This window comes from Poecilia mexicana, unplaced genomic scaffold (genome assembly GCF_051168715.1).
Source record: "Poecilia mexicana isolate PSO_F unplaced genomic scaffold, ASM5116871v1 scaffold_3, whole genome shotgun sequence".
Taxonomy (NCBI): Eukaryota; Metazoa; Chordata; class Actinopteri; order Cyprinodontiformes; family Poeciliidae; genus Poecilia; species Poecilia mexicana.
Window position 1 is genome coordinate 21,096,964 of NW_028263372.1, and position 22,070 is coordinate 21,119,033.

The window sequence follows — 22,070 nt, forward strand, 5'->3', positions numbered from 1 at the left end:
AAAAAAAAATAAAAGAAAGACCTTTAAGTAATAAAAAAGAAATGAGGGTCAAATATTGGGCCATCAGAACTGAAATGTACGTTTTATCTTTGCAGAAGTAAAAGAGAAATGTTACTGACTGTGTATAGAGTACTGTCATTCAAGATAATATCATGATGTACTCTGCACTCTGGTTCATACATAAAAAGATCCTAAATGAATCTGGCAAAGGAGGAGGCCTGACTTCAACAGATCTGGACTTAATGTACTTTAACGGTTTTGTACAGTCCTCTTTAAAATGTCCTCCTAGAGCCACTGGTCTCGTCAAATCTGCTCTCATCCCAGCACCTGGTGGCCCGGGATGTCAAAAAAATACGAGAAGCATATTTATAGGGCTGCAGCTATTAATTATTTTTGCCTACTCCATCAAATAAGTCTTCAATTAGTAGAGAAATTGAACACACAAATGCTACTCCATGCCCGCTTTGGTTGAAAAGCTTTTCTTTTGCCCCTGTCAAAAAATAGGAATCCTCAACATTCAGTCAACTTTATTTTTATTTATTTTTTTTAAATGTATCAGAAACTTTTTCCAAAGTATTTCTGTTCCATAAAAAGGCTAACACTCGTCTTAACCTTAAAAACCTTTTAAGAGATGAGCTGTCAGGACCTCTGCAGCACCACGATAAAGGCTTTTCTCCGTTTCCACAACATGCTGCAGCTTAATTAGATCAGTATAAAGAAAGAATAACCTTAAACTTTAGTTGTCAAGCACATGTTCTGTTGACAGCCTAAAACTTTTGAATATGTTCTTAATAAAGCATTTCTTCAGAACTAAATCAAATCGGTGAGTGCCTCAGATATTTTAGGCTGAAAAGGTAAAAATCCACCATCTCATATAACTGGACCTAATTTTCTGTAATTATTACTGTAAAGACGCTCAGAGCCACCAGAGCAGTTAATCTGTGGCACACATTATTATAAGTCATATTTTGACTCTGACTCTACTTGAGAGTCAGCATCATTTTTCAGGAAAAAAGCACCACTGAGTCCAAAACTGAAGTCCGATTGTGTCAGCAGGTAATGACTGAAATATACTTAAGTGACTCAAATGAGTCATTTGAAAGAACATTTTAGCACTTCTTATGATCTTGCTAAGCTAATATGACCGAATTGTTTGTCTGAAAGCCAGATGGTAACTGTGAAGATTACATAAAAAAACTAGAGACTGACAAACTTTTTTATTTACTTTTATAAATGCTAATTTAGGGAATCAAAACGTTTTTAAGGAATCCATGATTATTTATAAGTTTCAGTAATGGTGATCAGTTTTTCATTAGTTAAGACGATTAAAAGCTTGAGAAATTTACCAATATTTAAAACTGTCCCTATCATGGCGTTTTATTGACATTAAATCAAAATGTTTAGCTTGTTGACATTTTGGTAACTTTGAGAAGTCTCTCTGTCGTTCAAATATGATGTGTTGGTAAAATAACAGAACCCCACCAGTTGAGACATCTTCTGCACAGGAACAGAGTTCACACTTAGACCTAACCTTAGAATCGTCCGACTGGGTCAGGAAGAACTAATCAAACTTTCAAGACGTAGTTGCATCAGATGTCTTCTTATTTGGTTTGCATCCTGCGCTGCATTAAACTAGGCTGTATTTATGTAAAACTGTGCATGAATCAAGTTTCCTTGGAGGTATGCAGAAAATCTCTTGGGAATGTTCTTTTCAAAAGTGTGGCAAAGTGCCCGTTAGCAAACAGAACAATTGTTTCAATTCTAAAGTCAGGAAAGATGGGGGTGAAGACTACGTGGGGGAAAAAAATGCAAGTCGGTTCTGCGAAAGTTACCCATGTGTGACTGAGCAACAAATGACAGCTAGCAACAGGTTAAAGTCCAAAGAAAAACTTGGATAAGCCATACAAAATCAATATATTGGGGAATAATATACGAGTAACTCAAACAAACTGACTTTCCAAAATGAGCCAAAGGGGAAACTTAAATACGGAAGAAAAACAAAAATCTAACTGAAAGCAATAAGCAAATCCCATTTTCTCTCCACGTTTCTAAGATGTGGTAAGACCCGATTTGTAGGTCCCCCTGTAAACCTGCTCCACCCCTTTTCCACTTCTTTGTTCAGCCAAAGGACTGGAGCAGCTGGCACTGCGGTAGCTCAGAAAACAATCAATCCAAACACACGTAACGGTGTAAACTAAAATATGTGCGCTTACTTTAGGATACAGTATTGTATGATTTCATAAATTCATTTTTAACCAAAAATAGTTTTATTACTTGTAAATCAAATCCAACATTTAAAGAAACCAAAATAAGGGTAAAGAAATATACAGTTGTCTCTTGTAGCTGCGTAATGTTTAATAGATATTCCCAGATTTGTACGGCTGTAACTGCAGCTGTCACAGTGATCCAGGAAGGCTCTCCTGATTGATTATAGTTGGTTCCAAATCCTGGTTTCATCTGCCCAGTTAGATTCCCCTCTTCAGTTCAGGTAGGTTTAGGAATCTTTTAGTCTTCTGAGGGACTGATAAACACTTACAATATTACTATATTATATAAGTATATACATTTGCTGGATACGTCCATGTAATAATAACCTCAATATTGTGCATGGCGCCGTCTTGACACGGTTAAGAACAAGTCACTTGGCTCTGCTGTTAACTGTGTGGAGATCTCATCAGCACAGAACCCCATTTGTCTCATGTAGTTTGATCTTTCAGCTTTTTTAAAGTTAATGGAAACAAGATGTGCTTTCTGTTTCTAACATTTAAAGTTCAGCTTCTTCTATAACGCCAGAAACTTGACATGTTTAAACTTGTTTTGAAATTTTGTCTTTCTTCATTTTTCCTCTTCCTCTTGGGGCACAAAAAACGGCTGTAAGGATGGATCTGGAATGGAAGCGCCATGATTTCATGCATGCAGTTTTTTTTTTGTATTATGTAGTGTCTCTAAGAAACCCACAGCAGTTTCATAGATAAATGTTGCTCTGCCTCCATCTTCATCTCTAGTCAAGAAAAAAAAAAAGATGTTTAATTCCTTCAAAAGAAAAGCTTTTTTTTCCATCTCTGTGGAAGAAATGAATTTACCTGAGGAAAAGGTTAGGATCCCATCCTCCCTAATAGCTATGTTACATCCTTTGACTGGAGTAACTTCAGTCAGATGCTTCTTGTATCCATCTACGATTCTCTGACATCGTTCTGAAATAAGATTTTTCCCCACTCCTCACCATCAGCTCTGAAGGTTTCTTACATGTACAGCTGGTTTCAAGCCACCCTGAAGCATCTCATTGAGATTAAGATCTAGGTTTTGACTCGACCCTATGATATTCTATTTTTCAGTTCTCAGCCAGTCCTTGGTGAATTTACTGGTATGTTTTGGATCATTGTCAAGTTGCAGGATCCAGTTCTGCTACGGCTCAATTTCTTTTGCAGATGGTCTCACGTTTTCCTTCAGCAACCTATGATATTTTATGGTGGTGCGCTGAATTGCTTAAAATACAAATAAAATCTAAATTGCACATACAAGTAGACAATTATTGGCTAAACCAGTACTGATAGACATGTCTTGAGAATTTGGAAATCTTTGGTTTTGATTTTTTTTTTTTTTTTGGCATAAAGACAACCTTATATTGAGACAAACACCATCATAAAGACTGATGAGACTTGGGGTGAATACCACACATATTCGCATATGACAGTTTTTTCATAAGAGTTTGGATTTGTGTAATATATTTGTGAGATTCTAGCCGTTCTCCCGAAAAATACTGTTGCAATTTCTGGTGACAAGAACCACTGCCTTGCCCAAAATGGCCGTTCTCCACGAACCGCCCCTCAATCAGGTAGCAAAGGCCCTTTTTTCCTTTTTTCGAAAATACTAAGAAGAAAAATTGACACGTGAATGACAGGAAAGCTAACCTCAAGTAGATCTCTATATAGATTCATGACACACAGTGAAGGACAATAAACCAAGATTATTAGTATTTGTTTTCCACATGAAATTAGTTTCCTACCCAGATGAGGAAATCAGAGTGCCAGGTGGATATCCACCACCCTATAAAAAGTGTACTTTTGTTTACCTGTCGTTTGTGCCTGGAGGAACTCATGGCATTTTTCATTAGTATGAAAAAAATAATAATAATAATACAGAACCACGTATGACTCTAATCACCACTGGCTTTGGGGTGGGGTATACGTTTAAAATAGATATGCTGTTATTTTCTGAGAACTCTCGCAACTTCCAAGAAGAGACTAACCAATAAACTCTTTCCAGATTTTCTTCCTTTTCAGAAGAATGTCTTTTTAATTTATAAGTGGACTTTGGGAACCTTGTCAGTGCGAGTTAAGTTTTTGGGAATTGCTAAAAAGCTGTGATAGCTGTAAAACAAGCCCCGCTGTTCACACATCTGCATTTTCCATTTAATCTTTGACTTTCATTGGTGCAGTCTGTAATCCCTCAAATGTGACTAATGGGAAACATTAAGCACAGGTTTGGGAACAAGTGGATTTAATTATAAGACTGGCTCACAAAAGACCATGGAAAAAGAACGTTTTTTAAATCATTCTTCACAGTGCTCTGTTTTCCTTTTGTTGGCAGCTGTGCACGGATCCACACATTAAAAATGCATCAAGCAGGAAAAAATTATCTAGATTTCTCCACGGTTTACCCATCCAACGGTCGTAACTGAGCGTTTAAAGTCAGAAACAACAATAAGGTCGTAAACTAAAACCTAAAGCACTTTTCCACATTCATATTTTCTCGAGGAGTTAAAAACCGTTTATTCCAGCAGTCGACTCAACTTACATCTTAACTTATCTAATTAATAGAGTCAGCCAAAGGGATATGTATAGTTAGCGGCCATAAATTTTATAGAGGGTGAGAATTAGTAATACATTTGCCAAAAGTTGAAACTGATTGAAAATTTAACATAACTTGTAGATGTGCATTGTACAAGGCAATAAATGAATTTCCACAAACAGGTCAGTTAGGTAATATGTTGAATTTCATCCTTTTTTATTTATTTATTGCATGAGTAATGAAAGAAAACTAGAAGTTACGTATCCAGCAATAAATCTATCTAAATTTGTATCCTCAAAAGAAACTTGTGTGGGCACCAACATTGGTTCTACTCCTTGGGCCCCCATCCTTGTAAATCGAACCCTACTGGTGATTTAAGAGGACCTCAGCAGTGAAAATCAAGAAAAACCCTGGTGCAGAAACTCCATACAAAGAAACATTAACCAGTTATATTCCCCTTACGGTTATGACAGTCTGTAAAATCGATTCCTTTGAGCTGTAATCACTGGAACGTCGACAGACACATTTGATCTGTATTGATGAATTTGATGATGCCACTTGACAAAATGTAATGTTTGTTACTGGCTTCCCAATGCGATGTTTTTATGGTGTAAAGCACTTTGAACTGCCTTGTTGCTGAAATGTACCATACAAATAAACCTGATTGATTGATTGATTGATTGATCCAGCAGGGCAGCATACAGAAGGATGGACTTGGAATTCAAGATAATCCACCGATTTAACTCCGACTTTTTCCCAACAGGGTAAAAACAGACTAGTTTTATGTTTATTGCCAATGATTTAATGAAGTGTAGTTACAAAGAGCAGCTGGGCATAAAACGAAAATGTGCTTTAAATATAATCAAAGGAGGTGACGTCTGTGAGCTAGTTCAAGCAGTCGACTCAAGATGTGCTGCTGCTTCACATGTGATTTACCTGCTGCTCTTTCCAGCTCCTGCTTCATGTTTTCCAGCCCCTCCACCATTTCAGCATGTCCCTTGGGCTCCGAGGTCAGAGACCCTCTCCTTAATTCCTTACATGCGGAAGAAATGTTCAAAGGGGGCAGAGATGTGTTCACCATGAGCGATATGACCACTGTGGGATGAGCAAGGACGACGGACACCAAAATGTATGATTTAACTGACTGGTCTACTGTTACCACTGCCCAACAGTAGACCTAAGCGCTGGCATAACTGGAACCGTAAGACGTATGTACAACTAAGTCCAGAACTATTGTAAATATTTGCAAAATATTTGCATTCCTTAGCTGTTACAGGTGGATCCTAATGGCAGCAATCTCCTCCATTTGGCAAAAAACAGGAACATTTTGGGAAGTAAGTGCACAAAAAAAAACCCCAAAAAAAAACAGTCTGAACCCCAATTCATTTCATACAGGTCCTTACTTGGATGTACAACTGAATCAGATGTATAAATGAATTTAGTTTGAGGCAAGTTTTTAGTGCCTCAAACTTAAAACTGGTCATTGGTGATTAGGCAACACAAGACGTTTAATTAATGTGAAAGACACTCCCAAATCTGCAGAAAAAAATGTTTCAGCAAAACGCATTGATTAATTACAGTCAGTAATAATTACAATTAATTAAAATTAATTACACACCCATGTCTCCCCTCATCACTTCATTCAATTAAAACATTAATGAATTATGTGTCTACCTTATCACAATTAAGGAGGACAGGGAAATGGTGAACTTCCTTCCTTCCTTTCGGTCACCGTAAGTGAGTAGACTGCAGGTTTAATAAAAAAATATGTTGTGGCAACTTTGGCAGACGGGATTCTGACAGGAAACAAGATTTTTGAAGTTGGTGAAGTCAGCTATTCCACTTTCCAAACCACAAACCAAAGTGAAAATGCATGCAGTAGGCAAGTACTTTTAACCGAAATGTAATCACAGCAGGATCAGTCAATGGTATCAATGCTTTCATTCTCCAGGAACTAGCTGCATACATTCATGACATGAGCCTGGGCGTTGTCGTGCACCAGGACGGATCCGGGACTCAAACCCACTAAATTACTGTCTTGACTACCATTTCATTGTTGTCCCTATAGTGCAACTGTTGGTTATTTCATTACCGCCATAACAGCCGATACTGACCAACCACAACTTCTGCTCCTGTCTAACTGACCGGATCAAAATCCCAGGTGTTTCTGACCTATTGCTATACAGACTAAAAAAGATGTTTAATATTTTAATGATCGAGTATGCATTCAGTTAATGCGTCATCCAACTTGACTAAAGAGTCCAAAATATAGCTTATAGTTCCCAGGAATCACCTCAGCAGACATTTGATATACAACATCTTACGTTTTCCACGCAAGCTCCACATATATCTCCAGCTAGAGACAGTTTAATGTGTTCAAGTAAAACTTTATGCAACTAGAATTGCAGATGTTTAAAATGAAAAACAAATGCATGAACTATATCTTTTGTAAGTAACCCTAATCACTCAGAATGAGCAGAAAGAAAAATATGATATTGTGGTGTGGTGGATGTTGGCGCGCGTAGTTAATGTAAAGCTCAAGAAGAGCCTGTCAGGTTCTTGTTCATTTATGCTTCAAAAGATTTGGGCTTTTCCAGATTCTCGCATGTTTTTCAGTCTAATGGTAAGTGCAATAGATCCTACAGTGTCGTCATCAAATGACCATGAAAAGGTCAAACTCCCTTGATGTTAACATGATTCAAAAAGGAAAGTAGCAACTTGGTGCTGATAATTAAACAAAGTTTGTATCGTCATCAAATGAGGCTGGGTAATTTTAAAGCAGTTGGGGAATTTTCCTTTGCTGTAGCATGTAGCGTTAGCACAATGCCAGAAAGAAAAAAAACAATAGCAATGTCTTCAGAGAGGATTATAGACCTGTTCACAAAAAAATGAAGTCCCTCTTTTTACAGATGGGAAGATAATTTATTTGTGGAATATTGAAGACAGTTACGAATCTTTGCAAAAGCCCAGCGAAGTCAGACCATCTAAAGATCAAGTAAATTTCAAACACTCCACAAAGACTTTAAAATCCTCATCAGTTTTGATCAACATGTTTGTTTTGGTTTCTTTTTGTTTCTATTGATTATAATTATCTCTAGTTATTGTCATACAGTTTTATATTTTTAAATTTCTGGTCTTTGTGCATTTGGTATCATTTCCCTTAGATTAGTTCATTCTTTTCCTCTTGGTTTGTAGTTTCTTTGTGTCTAGTTCAGTTTTTCTTTTTGTTAATTAATCACTTTCCTCCAATTTGTCTTTTCCCTTAATCAGTTGCTTATCTTGAATTTGTGGGTGTGTTTGTCACCTTACAGCTAAGAGGCATTGTTTCAATTTTAGCCAAAACTTTATTTGCGTAAAGTTAACATGTGGGCTCTTTTTTTTTTCTTTTTTGTTTCCCCTATTAGTTTCCTCTTACAGTCCAAGGACTTGTGTGTGCATGTGTGGGTAATTGGGTATTTTGGCTCTTTGCAAGGAATCAATGATGCCTTATGCATTTTGGATCCTTTCTTACATCAATTTGCCATCTATTGCAACATTTTCATAACGTTACCCTGTTCTGTTTCCTCATTAATGCATGTTTTGTTCCCGTCTTCTGCCCAACTTTGATGTTCTATCTTTTTGGCTGAGAGCCTTGAACTCTTAGCATCAATGTCTGCCTCTTAGTCTGTGTGGGTCAATCTGGAAAAGACACTTTCAGATTTTCCAAGTTAAATGAGTTAAATGTATAACAATGTAATAAGTGCTCATGAAGGAAAACGCTTTTGTATTTATTCTGGATTTGTTGACATCAACGTGAAAAGGATCGACAATGTACTGACAAAGTCAAAAGCACCCATCCAGTTTTAATGTCCTTGGACAGGTTGCACCATGAACCTAGACGTTATTACAGCCTGTTTGCAAAATTCTGCTTGGACATTTGATCACAGTTTGTTTGCATAATTGACCAAATTGTGGATCTTCTGGCAAGGAATCAACATTAGTGATGGTAAATATGCTTTCTAAAAGGACAGAGGTCAGGACATCGAAATGTCTTTTCTAAAAGGTTTTTGTTCGTTTTCTTTTATATAAAAACGTTGGTAAGTTGGAATAAAATTGGTGGATTTTCCTGCTTCTTCATTCATCACCTCAATAGACCCAGCAGATTTTTATGAACGCTGATGAGAGTTTTTGTCTCATTTTACCGTAAAGTTTTTCTTCTAACAACTTTTGATTTCTATACATGTTAGTCAATTTTAATCCGCCATTTCTTCGGATTACGTTATTTTGATTACGTTTGTGCATCATTTATATATGTAATCCGCCTCTTTGGAAATAAACCAATTTCATTTTTCTCTGTTTTACTTTCTTTTGAAAAGGATGAACACACTGTTGATGTTCAGCTGTTTTATAATTGCTCAGAGAAGCTTCAAATCACTGTCAATAAGTACAAGACAGGAAACTTGGGCAGATTTAAAACATTACTTCCTGTCTGGAGAAACATGTTGATCAAATCAAAAGAGGCGTCAAATCTCAAACAACCGTGGGTATAAATAATTTTACCTTAGCTGTGTGCAGAGATATTAAACCCTAAATTCTTCAGATCCAATAAAAATTGTTGTAAAACAGAGGCAAATTTGGATGCATAGAGTGTACTCTGTCTCCCCCTAGCGGACAAACTTAGACTCATTTCTTGCTTTTAGGGAAATTAATTTAGAGAATTAGAAACTGCGTGAAACAGAGCACTTTTTGTTTTAAGTGATGAGTGTTGAACTGAGTTAAAAACAACTTAAACATTCAGTCTGCAGGATCTGAAAATACCTATGTTTTAAACTCAGACTGCAGATACCACAATATAACACACATCTTCAGTCTGGTGTGTTTTGGATGCTAAAAGCCAGACAATCAGTATTCATGGGTCACTTTATTTCTTCGTTGATAGAACCTCACCGACCAGAGGCTCCCATTTTGCAGCGCTCTTATGACTTGGTGGCTTTTACGATCTATCAATCACCTAAATAAAGCTCGACTGCCTGAGCCACTGCCAGGGGAGGTCTGACCTGCGGCCTAGCATGACATTGAAGGAAGGAGTACCACTCACCCAGGAAATCCTATTATACTAAAGTATGATGGATTTCATCACTTGGGAAGCTCATATGTGGAGTGACGTATAATTTGTTATAATTTGGGAGGAAAAAGATTTTTAAAGATTAAATTAAAAAAAAGAGATCCGTCTGTTAAACTTTCTTGTTTTTATTTGCTTTTCGTTACATAGATTATATTTTTATTGATGCTGCATTTGGGGATTACGCTGAGCTTTTTAAATGAAGGTTAAAATTTGTTCATTCCTTGCTGAAGCTGAATGAAAATTACTCAACTGTATTCATGCAATTAAAAAATTGTTTTTTATAGCCAGTTTTTAAATGCCATACAGATCCCTCCCATCACAGAAGAAATAACTACAACTGCTTTATATACATTTGTCTTAGCCTGTAATTTAATGTATATTTTTCGTAGCCGTAATAATGCATCTCAAATTTCAGGAAAAAAAGACGAGTTAGTTGAATCACAGCAGCCAGAGACTTCTGCGCTGATCAATTCTGGCAAAGATATGCTTATGAGTCAAGATTAACAAAAGCTTTTCACCATCATGGAGCTAAAACACCTTTATCAGTGGAAGAAAAAGAAAAAGAGAAAGCTATCCACTTTAAACAAATGTCACACACACCCCCTGCAAGGAGGCATTTTGTCATTCCTCAGAGATAAAACAAAAAGGTTAATCAGACATCACAAACGCTCTTCTCAACAGTGTAATGCCGTATTTGTTTGTGCAAAAAAAAACAAAAAAAAAAAAACTCCTGAGTGTGATATTGATTACTCAAGCTAAGAGAAACCCAGTAAGATTTTCAGCTAAAATTCAATAAAAGAAAACATCCCAGCAGGCAACCTTTGGATGCTTGTTTGACTTTATTGACGTTTTAAAATCTCTACAATAAAAAAACAACAACAAAAAAAAAGACCAAGTATCGTCGAGTTGTTTCATACCACCGACAGGTCTTTGTCACACATGTTTATCTGCTCGTTGTCCTCACGGAAACGCTCATCTGTCGCCGAACTTTCCCCTTTATTTGTGTAACTGATGTGAAAAGACTAAACAAACAGTGGACCGAATTTCAGCACTAAGGTCAATGAAAGTGGGACATCGCAGAGGAAGCTTCTCAACTCACCAAAAGAACATTTGGAGTCGCACTACAGGACTAGATGCTCCCTCAGAAGATTAAAAAATAAATAAATAAAGGAAAGAGCCTGAACTGATCATTAAGGCCTGTGAGAAAGAGCCACTGAACTGAGTGAATAACCTCACTGACACCGGTCGAGTTTTGCAGATCAGGCTTGAAAACCCATCAAACCATCTGAACCATGAAGCTTCCTGGGACAATCATTCTTGCAGCAGCCACTGAAGACTTTGACAGTTCCCTGCTGTTTCCACTACCAGGAAGTGCAACAGGTATGATCGTTCTGTTTTTATCTAAACAAACGTGTAAGCTTTCTGAGTTTTCTCACTTGGACTTTCTACACACAACCATGTTTACTATCAATCTTCTTCGCCGCAGTAGACAATCGAGCCTTGGAACATTTCTACTCGCAGGTCAAATCTAGTTTGTGCTCTTGCAGTCTTCTTACAAATCAGTTGACAAAATATTTTAACTTCTTTTCAAATTTTCCTCATATTACAGCCACAAACAATGCATTTTGTCAGAAATTTGTATTGCAGACCAATGTAATGTAATTTATGATTACAAATTTGAGGCAAAAAGAATACGTTGCTCAAAAAAAATGTTGCAGGTGTGGGATGCATTCAGATTTAAGACTCCTGAGTCAAAACAGTTTCATCTGTACTTTGATGCAAGAACAGATGAAACTGTCTGTAGGAAGGACTGCACCAGCTTTGCACAACTAGAAAATGCACATTTTTGCCAATAAAACCTTTGCAAAATAGATGACCGAGACTTTAACTTTCAAATCTTTTCAGATATTCTCCTTTTGAATTTTGTGTCTGGTCTTTGGGTTATTCTAACGCACGAATATGACTCAGTCTATCCCGCTGAAGCTTTGGATGTATGTTTAAAGCATTTATCAAACATTTAGCAGGTTCTCTTCGACTATTGCCACGTGTAATCGCCCTAGCATCTCAAAGCCGTTTCTCTGTCCTGCTGCTGAATAGTATTTCCGCAAGTGGATGCTGACCATCGCCATGTTTCACGGTGGGGATGGTGCGTTCAGTGTGACGTGTTGTTTTCTTCATATGAGCACGCCCTTTTCATTTCATCTGACGTGGCCTGTTTGCTATGCTTCTTTAGTCTTCGTGGAGTTTTCCCAGGGAAGCTGTGAATGGTCTAATAAGATTGCACACAAATGTGGATTTTATTAACTAATTAGTATGGAGGCATTTAGTTGAGTGGCTAATTTCATATGCTCACTACACTTTTTAGCTGTGAAAGAAATATATAAAAAAAATTCCCCCACTACAATTATGTGCTAATTTGCGTTTGTCCATCACATAAAATAATAACAACTAAGTTTGTGTTTGAGAGACGTGGCAAAAAGTTTCAGGTCTATGAATCTTTTGCGAGGCAAAATACATCACAACATCAACACATCATTTCAAGTCAATATTAGTTTACATTTCATAAATCTTCAATGATCTGAAAATCCTTCTTCCAATTAAGCCTCTGCGGAGGCGAATCAGGCTCTTTCTCTTCTGTCTTAAGTGGAGAGCGCTTTTATCACCAGGCTGCTCCTCAAATCCATATAACTGCGAGGCGAACGTATTCTAATCTCTTAATTCAATCTAACTGATCTTTGACCACAGAAAGCCTTTTCCTTGTTAAATCGTAATCCCCAGCTGCCTCATCTGCTTAAACGAAGTGTGCAATTTGCAGACATTATTGCCTGGGGTCTGTACAGTCTCCACAGCAGTAGTCAAACACTGGCAGCGGGCGCTTTAGAGCAACATGGAAGGGAGGCCCGCCTGCCCGTAGTAAAAATTAGCCAAAGGAGAGTGCTGGACTTTGCTTCACATTGACCTCTAGCTGTTTTAATTAAATGGGGAGTTTCCTTCTCCTCCTGAGTAATAACTGGCAGAGCTCCTCAGAGGGCCCTTGGCATTCACACTCAAAGCAGTGATAAGTCTTCAGACTGTATAACCCTGCTTTTAATATCGTCGCACTCAACCAAACTGGACGATAAAACGACGGCCAGATGATTCTGGCGTTCTGAAGCCGTACCCCTGCATACAGGTGTTGGTTTCCACAGAGGGGAGATTAGATTTAATGTGCCCTAATTGATGAGAGGGATCAAGAGATATAATCTCCCTCCTGGAGTCTGTTTGATTTTAACACAGCTGATGTTCTCAGGAGGTCGTGACAGAAATGCCTCTGGAGCAAAGTTGTTTTTCTCCCTTAGGTGTGTTTACGACAAGTAGCTCAATCATTAGCCTGGGATTGTTCATCTCTTCTATCTTATAATCTGCAGATGCACCAGAGCCAGTATCCACGTCGTTGGCTTCCCAGACCTATGGAGGTGGGAGTCGTTGCTTCATATGTGCAGACAGAGCCACGGGTAAACACTACGGCGCGTCCAGCTGTGATGGCTGCAAGGGATTCTTCAGGAGGAGCATTCGCAGCAACCAAACATACAACTGCAGGTTAAGTTTCATCATACCTAAATGTTTGCTTTGGCACAGAAAAGACTGAATATCCCAATATGAAACGATGTTAAACCCTGATTAGAGGTGCCAGGGAGCCCCACTTCATATGCTATAAAAGTTTCATAAAGGCTTTAGTGGCTCCAGGAGGAAACTAGTTAAGTTTAATAAAGTGTCAAAGCTGATGTCACTGGAGTCAGTGTTGCAGACTTTAAAAGTAAAACCTAAAGTGTCAAGCGATCTCTATATTTTTAATGGAGCTGATTACATAAGTAGCCCTGAAAGAACAGAGGCATATGTGAACCCTGGAGAAATTGTGAATAATTGAAAATATAAACCCATAAAACCAAATACACTCATACTCTCCATGATAAAAGCTCCTTTTATATAAGACTTTGAGAAATGGGAGACACAATGTTTGACCCATCCATATATGTACATACATGTAAATATATGTACACACACACGGACGAAAAAAGGGTTTATTTGCGTAGCTCAAAAACACAAAAATAGATTTCATCTCAACGTATTATATATGATTTAGTGAAATGTTAACCCTTTTATATCTTTTCAGTGTAGTTGATATGGTCATCATTTAGAAACAGTTACTGTTTTCCTTTGTGATCCTACCTGTAGTACAGCACAAAGTCAGCTGAGCATAAAGTTGAAGGGCGCTCACACTGAGCCGGGATTTGTTAGATGTTTCTTCCTGCTAAACTGAAGTTTTTCTCTTTCACTTGTCACAATATTTATATACAGTAAAATAATTAACATTTCTGTCTGTTGTGGAAAGTGGAAAGTATTGGAAGTTAGCAGCTCAATAAAAACTGTGTGATTTCCTTAAATCAAACTTTGTTTTTTTTTTGTTTTTTTTTTACCCCAATTGATGCCCCCATCGTTACCTTGATTAAATTATAAAGTGTCTTGTAAAATGAATCTGCTCTATATAAATTAACTGAATTGTAATCACAGTCCAAGTCAGAATGATGTTGTCTTCACTTGTAGCAACTGTAAATATGTACGCATGCTTCAACATGGTGCACATTTTCAGGTTCAACCGGCAATGTGTTGTGGACAAAGACAAAAGGAACCAGTGTCGTTACTGCAGACTGCAGAAATGTTTCAAGGCTGGAATGAGAAAGGAAGGTCAGAGCCTCTTTTGAAAAAATAGACAAACTGCCTTCAGTATTCAGACAGCACATTTTAATTAAACCACAAAAGCTTGCATAATTGTTTCCTATTATAACTCCCTTGTCTAAATGTGTGTGTTTAAATCAATTAAGACTTGTTTCAACTGAACAAAAGGAAAACGTTTTGATCTTTAACATGTTATTGTTCATTTTTCTAAGTGTGCTTGTGTGCAATGCATGTCATTAGCCTCATCTTTCACTGACTGACGCATATGCAGAGAGAAAGGGTCTATCCTCCACACATGAATAATTAAAATTCCTTAGCATGGACTAATATTTGGTTCGCATTTTCCTGGAATAATGTTTCTCCCAACACTCTGAAGTGAAGGCCAGAGGCAAAAAATTTAAATCTGTACTTCACTAATTTGCCTGATTTCCATAACATGCTGCAACATCACTTCTGAGTTGAGCTTGAAGCACAGCCGTGGTGAAGCAATGCACAAGTCTCCACCATGCTGGAGTTTCATACTTGACCTCTGAGCATGTTGTAACCGTTTGCTCAAAATCTGGACTTAACTGCTGACCCACAAAAAATCCTTTAGAATTAAATAGAAAATGTCAGTAAAGCTCAAAAGGTGGCCAACAGCTCATTTACTTTCACATGTATCTTGATTAATGTGTTTTCTAAGCTTCTGATGAATGATTACTGTGCGGCGGCGGCGTGCGTTTGACTTTGTAGGCTTACTGAAATCAGTCTGAGTGCTGTTCATAATGAGCCGTACATAAAATTAATCAAGAAATATGATATTGCTTCGAGAGCAGCAGACGATGCTCTAATTTCATTGTCAGAAGCTTATGTAATTAGCTGTTGAAGACGACATGTTTAAGACAATTATACATCAGACAGTGATTCAAACACTATCCGCTACTAGTTTCTATAAAAAGTATTCACCCCTTTAGGTGTTTTACTCCCTTTACAAATCAATTGTGATCAGCAAAATTGACCTTTGAAAAGACGTCAAAGTGAAATCTAATTCTACAAAATAATAAAACAAAAACTAAGTAATTGCATGTACATTCACCACCTTTAAAGTGACTGATCTAATTCAACAGAAGTCTGGCCAATTGATCCCAAGAGTCTAGAAATCACTCGAGTCCAGTGAATGTGTCCCAATGATCGACAAACTCAGAGCAGGAGAGATTCACCTCTTTGAATGGACTGCATAAAGACGCGTTGAGCAGAGCCTTTTAGGTTTTACAGTCACAACCCACTTTTGATTCAGACTTCATGTATTTTTGAGTCACACACAGAAAGGACAATGACTAAATGACGTAGGCTGAACAAATCAGAAGTTTTGCCTTTCTCTCGACATTATTCCAGTCTTCTCTGTTCATTATCACTACATGAAAATGGCAACTGGGTGATATTGCAGTTATAAATTTCCATCAACTTTCTGGAAGTGAATAGCTGCTGCCTATTCATCATTGTTTACACCGGCAGGGTTGGGATGGTGTCCATCATTAGTGGTTATTGGGTGAGAGGTAGAGGACATGCTGCCAGTTCATTTCAGAGCAAAAATAAAAACACACTACAAACGACAATGCACACCCACAGTCACTAATCCTAATATAGAGAAGTTAGCCCAACATGCATATTTCTGAACTGAGGAAAGGCCAGAGTACTGCACTGGGAGAACATGCAGACTTGACTGCAGGTCTGGATTTTAACCCATGACCTTCTTGCTGCAAGCCATGCAGCCGGCTGAGTTCACACACGGTAGTAATACCTGTTTTGTTCAAAATAATGACAAGATAGACAGCTGTCTCACACAAACCTGACAGGCTGTAACAATACATAACAGTGTAGATATGAACTGCTAGAAGAAGGGGAAAAAAAATCAGTACTTCAAAAATGAGTAGTTTTATAAAAGGAAGAACTTCACTTTTGTGGTTTAAGTTGTTACCCAAAATCAACAGCATCTCAGTGTAACCTGAGGATAGACTAAGTTCAATAAGGAAGCTTCTTTTACAGGGTGTAGAAGACAGAGGCTATATATGAAGGAACTAATGAACTTTTCTTAAGAAACTCTCCTTGTTTTGGTATCCAGCTGTTCAGAATGAGAGAGACTGCATCAACCCCCACAGAGCCAAGGGACAACCGGTAGGAACTCTGTCCATCAACGTGTTGCTGCAGGCAGAGAACAGCGTGCAACAGGTAACACACTGCTTAGGATCTCAGATTATCTGTGATGAATACTGATACTTCCCTATTCGTGACTGCTAAATGATCCCTTTCTGTTACTGAGAATAACTTAGGTGAAGGTCAGAGATGAAAAAAAAATCTTGGATTACATTTTAGACTCTCCTTGGGTTGGATTTAGTTACTCCTAATTGAACTAAAGGACAAAATTGCACAGGGACCTCTTCTAATCATGGCCCATTTGATGTACCAAGAGGTCTGGCATTGAGGTCTTTTGCCTTCAAGTACGTAATAACAACCAGATATGCATTTTTAACATTCAAAAGGAATGCACAGGAAAAAAAAACAAAACAACTAGAAGCCCTCAGAGTTGATTTTGAAAAAGAGAAGCAGTTTTCTTAAATTTGAGGAATGCAACATTTTTAACAAAAATCTATATAAAAAGCGAGTACTTTCCTTTATTATTATTATTGATGTATGTGTGTATGGTGTGGCTGCCGAGGAAATTGTGAAAGACGACTTTGTTTTATTGTCTGTCTGTCCTGGGTTACTGTAGGAAGATGCCACTGTAGCATCACATGCAAAGAGAAACACCAGTCAGCTCAAGGTCAAACGTCTTGATCAGGTTAAACTGATTCTGCTGCAGGGTTGACAACTGACAGAACAAAAAAAATGAAATTACTGAAATATTTCTATCAACTCAATAAAAGCTCATTTTAATTAGATAACTTGCAATGTAGGTTACTCTAAATTCATATTTACCCTTGGAATTGAAGCACTTACAAATGGTAGCTAGTCCCAAAGGTAAAGCCTGCATTTGACAATTTTTATATCCTTAAATCTCCTGCTTTCACAGTTCTCCTACTCAAACCAATTAAATCAATGCTCCACTCAATCCAAATAGGGAACGGGTGGAAATAAATGGCACTGAATCAAGCAAACATTAATTAAATTTAAATTGATTTAATTTAATAAGAACAATTTGTTAGGCATTAGTTGGCAATTTACAAGATTGTATTGTACAACGTGTTCAATTGGAAAAACTGTGGATTTTGCCGTGTTTTTGATGAGAAAAAGTTTAAAGGAAGTTGGCATCATCTGGAGTCCGTTTGTATTTTCTACCTAAGCAAGAAAGTAGACTTTGATGCTGCCGTTTAAAACCCAGTTTTGAAAAGATCGAAATAAAATTACACTTAAAAGAAAACTGATTTACCTGCACAACTGTTGGACCCCTTGACCACCGGTGCATTATTCAGGGTTGCTTTTCGTGCTGTTCTCACCTCAGAGTCGTGAGATCAGCGCCAAGAAAACAGCCCGTGTGGGAGACGTGTTTGAATCGATGAAGCAACAGCTCCTCCTGCTGGTGGAATGGGCCAAACATATCCCAGAGTTTTGCAGCCTTCACATAGATGACAGGGTGAGAGGAGCTTTCATTTATGCAAAGTGCTTTGACACTGAAAGATGCTCTACATACATATGAAGCAGAATCAATAAACAACGAATGATTGTTTGTTGCAGCAGCTTCCATTTAAAATATGAAACAGACATCCATGTCCGTTTGTAGGTAACCCTTCTGCGAACCCATTCTGCTGAACATCTGATTCTGGGGGCAGCAAGACGTTCGCTACCCTATAATGACGTCATTCTTTTAGGTAAAATAAGCAGTTTGAACACCATCCATTTCTGCAGAAATTGTTCCGATTATGTATGTTTTGTTTCTTGAGCAGGCAACGACTTTGTGATCCCCCTGAGAGGAGCGGAGTTGGAAGTGTCCAGAGTGGCTACCAGAATCCAGGAGGAGCTCGTCAAGCCTCTCAGGGAACTGGACATTACAGACAAAGAGTTTGCTTGCCTCAGAGCCATAGTTTTCTTTGCCCCAGGTCAGCCCACACCTCTCTAAATCTATGTGTTATAATTTATCTAACAAAACTTTCTGTGGCATCACAAGAACAGAATTCATTTTCAGTTTAGGTCCATTTATATTCTTGCCATCCCTTCCACCCCCGGATATCCTTTTGAGTGGTGTGGCTAAACTGGATTTTAGGAGTAAAATATTTGGATATGTTGAAGTTCTTGACTTTCAGGCAGATTTGGCCGCCTGCTGAGATTAATGACATGCTGATCTGAGGTCCCTGGAGTAGAAGTAGAGCGAAGACCCAAAGAACGACAAACGAATTGCCACAATGATTTCTCTTTGTTCAACAAAGTCAGTCTGTGACAGTGATTTAAACATATCATACCTTAATTCATAAACCACACAGCAGGATAACGCTAAACTGTATGGGTGGATTTACTGATAAGCATTTGGAAAATCCTTTCAGATTGCTTACAAATATAAAATATATTCCACTGATTTGCACCTGGAGATAGTTTTGATCTTTCTCTTGAACAATCTTTGCCATTTATATCAAAGCAAAGGACACTTTTGTGTATTCCTCAGGATTTTGATTTATTTCTGTACTATGAACACTTTAGAGATAATTAGAACATTTAGCAGGAAATAGTGACTCATAAATAAGATGAGATCTATCCACCACTAAAACAGTCAATGAAATACACAAACATCTAACACAGATAACATTAATTCTACTCCATAAAGTGATACCAAAAGGGGAAGTTTTAGCGACCAGATAATGAAACAATAATATTACTTGAATTACGATCTGTATCAGTCTCTGGAAAGTCTGACTAACCAGTCATAGCTCTGGATAAGATTTAGGCTTATATTCGATTTCGGCGACACCAGAGTCCTGACAAAAACCTGGTAGAGAATCTATGGAGGGAGTTCAAACTCGGTGTGAAGAAGCTTCAAAACCTTGGAGATCATCAACAAGACTAATTCATCAAAATACCAGTGGAAACATGCAAAAGATGGTCAGCAAATGCAACAGGAGAGATTGCTGAAATTCCAACGTTCTTATGTTGATTATTGAGAAGGTGTTAAAAATCGGGCATGACATTTTAATAAAATGCAAATAAAAACTGCTCTATCAAATTCCTGCTCCTTTAAGATTGTTTCATCGTCTTTTAAGAGATCGCTTGTTTCTTGTTTGGTCATAAGTATCTTAGTACAGTTCAAACTGGGTCTGTTATCACTTTCTACTGAATAAAATCTTACACTCAAGAGTTGACAAAAATAAAATTGCAACCGAGACAATTGTGGATTAATTCAAAACTTTCTGATATTCTCAATTAGTCAAGGCAATAAGATAATTTTAACACTTGGAGATTCGATGGAATCAGCTGGATCAAGATGCTATTTTGACTGGTCTGACATTTTAAGAAGACCTGTAGAAAAAGTTGAAATTCTCAAATTACATGTTTGTGTGACCCGTAGCAAGTTCAGCTTTTAAAGTAGTTTTATGAAAATCCTTTTTCCTTTTTTGCTCAAGTCTCTTATTGCATCTAAGTTTAACTGTCCTTGCATTTTCTCCAGCAGACTGTCCAGGCCTGGAGCACCCTCAGCTGATCCGATATTTGCGTCTCCAGGCCCACGTTCTACTGGAGGAAGCGACGTGTGATCAGAGAGGAAGGTTAGGAGAACTTCTGCTGATGCTTCCTGCTCTGCAGAGCATTTCCTGGCAGATGGTGGAAACGCTCCATTTGGCAAAGCTGCTCGGCGAAGCCAGACTGGACAGCCTGCTGCAGGAGATGCTGCTTGGAGAGGGAACGGCAACGACCCAAGGGCAGTGTGCCGGTAGGAAACGCTGCACTGTAATTACAAAATCAATATTGAAATAACTTAAATGAATGGTGGTCTTCATTTATAGTTGGATTTGTTACGAATGTGTCCTACGTCTTTTAGGCAGTATCCTGAACTGTGAGCGTCAGAATGACCTCCGACCTTCGCCTGCCACCTTCACCTCTGAGCTCCCATGCTTCCACTAGTAAGTAATTAAAGCAATTAAATGGAAACAATATTTCACCGGATGATTTTATTTTGGCCAATAGTCTAGTAAAATTCAATGTTTAAATATCAACGTAACACAAATATGCCTTCCTCTATATTTTATAAGTATTTTGTGGTTACTGAACTCCACACTAAAAGCAATGATAGATGATTTTTCTGTCAGGTCTTGCAGTCGTCCTGCTGCCCACACAGACTGGCACTGAGGTGTACAGACATGGAGAGGCTGCCAATGCGCCCACATTGAACCAGAGGTCCATGTCCTCTACAAGTAAACACCTAAAGGAGCAACAATTCAGCTGAAGGACGAGTGGAGTCCTACCAGGACTTCAGAGGATCACAAGCAGGCATATAGAGACTCAACCACAAACTCAATGAAAACAAACAAAAAAACACCCAGAAATAAACAAGTTGCTGGCAGTTATTTAACTAATGTTTTTAAATCTATATATACATATATATATAAATTTTAAAAGTGAAGTTTCAAATACGGGCAGGAATCAAACAACTGAACTGATAATATTTAGAATATCAACTAGAAAAAAAAAAGAGGAAAACTGATTTCTGATATTGGAGCACTGAACTGAACAGTGTTGTCCAGCAGAGGGCACTACAATGCTATTATTTGACATTTTCAAAAGACTGATTTTATAAATTAACACCAGGAAAGAAATGGTTTACTTTTAATCTTCCTTAGCTGCGTCTTTATACACACAAAACTGACAACACAACTTCTCTATATCAAAAGATATTTCTCTTGGTCCAGAAATTGAGAATGTATGTTTTGTTTTTGTTTTTTGTTTTTTTTTTACCAAATTCTGAGTCTTCAGACAAAAATGCTAGCAAAAGAGTCTAATGTTCTGTGGTCAAATATTAAGAGTAAGCCCAGCCTAGTAACCATGTGTGAAATTAATGGCAATTAAAACATAATAGAAATAATGTACATCGCAGACCTAACCCCTGAATAAAATCCATCTACTTATACATCCATTGTCTTCTGCATTGTTTCAAAGAGGTAACACTTTCAAAGAGAGAAAACAGGATGCACTTCTACCCTAGGCCTACTTTCCGGCTCATTCTCGATCAACTTGAAGCTCCAAGGCCACAGTGGATAAATATGTTGTCCCTTCAGCAAGTTCTACACCCCGTCCCTGTGCTGTGCCTGGACAACCTCCAAAGGAAGAAACCCATGAGACGTCCTGAAGCCGGACAGCCTCAGTTGACTCCTCAGAGCCCAGAGGAGCAGCGACTCTCATGTAACTGAGATTCTCGTTCTGATGAGAAGCTCAGAAAGCCCCAGCTTTAGTTTTTCAAAAAGTCATGATATAACTTTGGGTAAAGGTTGGCTGTTTAAAATTT

General features: G+C 37.9%; 1 protein-coding gene across 6 annotated transcripts; it reads left to right on the forward strand.

The window, feature by feature from the left end:
• Positions 1-10,062: 10,062 nt before the first annotated feature.
• hnf4b (hepatic nuclear factor 4, beta) lies at positions 10,063-21,695 on the forward strand. Of its 6 annotated transcripts, none has more exons than XR_015762516.1 (10): positions 10,063-11,275; positions 13,303-13,474; positions 14,526-14,620; positions 16,713-16,819; positions 18,090-18,221; positions 18,369-18,456; positions 18,532-18,684; positions 20,241-20,518; positions 20,610-20,691; positions 20,862-20,873. XR_015762516.1 is itself a non-coding variant. In XM_014972960.2 (10 exons), coding segments are annotated over exons 1-10 (1,179 nt in total). In that variant the 5' UTR covers positions 10,080-11,187; the 3' UTR covers positions 20,863-21,695. The 6 variants fall into 6 exon arrangements, 4 of the variants coding, with proteins under 4 accessions (XP_014828446.2, XP_087860423.1, XP_014828434.2 ...); XR_015762515.1 differs by lacking the exon at positions 20,862-20,873 and adding an exon at positions 20,878-21,695 and having other exon boundaries at positions 10,064-11,275; XM_014972960.2 differs by having other exon boundaries at positions 10,080-11,275; positions 20,241-20,501; positions 20,862-21,695.
• The last annotated feature ends 375 nt before the right edge of the window (positions 21,696-22,070 follow it).

Excerpts from the sequence above, each read along its gene's own strand:
- hnf4b (XM_014972960.2), top strand. The coding sequence starts at position 11,188 with ATGAAGCTTCCTGGGACAATCATTCTTGCAGCAGCCACTGAAGACTTT. Across the intron at positions 11,276-13,302 it reads ACTACCAGGAAGTGCAACAG|ATGCACCAGAGCCAGTATCC; the intron begins GTATGATCGTTC and ends TATAATCTGCAG. Across the intron at positions 14,621-16,712 it reads GGCTGGAATGAGAAAGGAAG|CTGTTCAGAATGAGAGAGAC; the intron begins GTCAGAGCCTCT and ends TTTGGTATCCAG.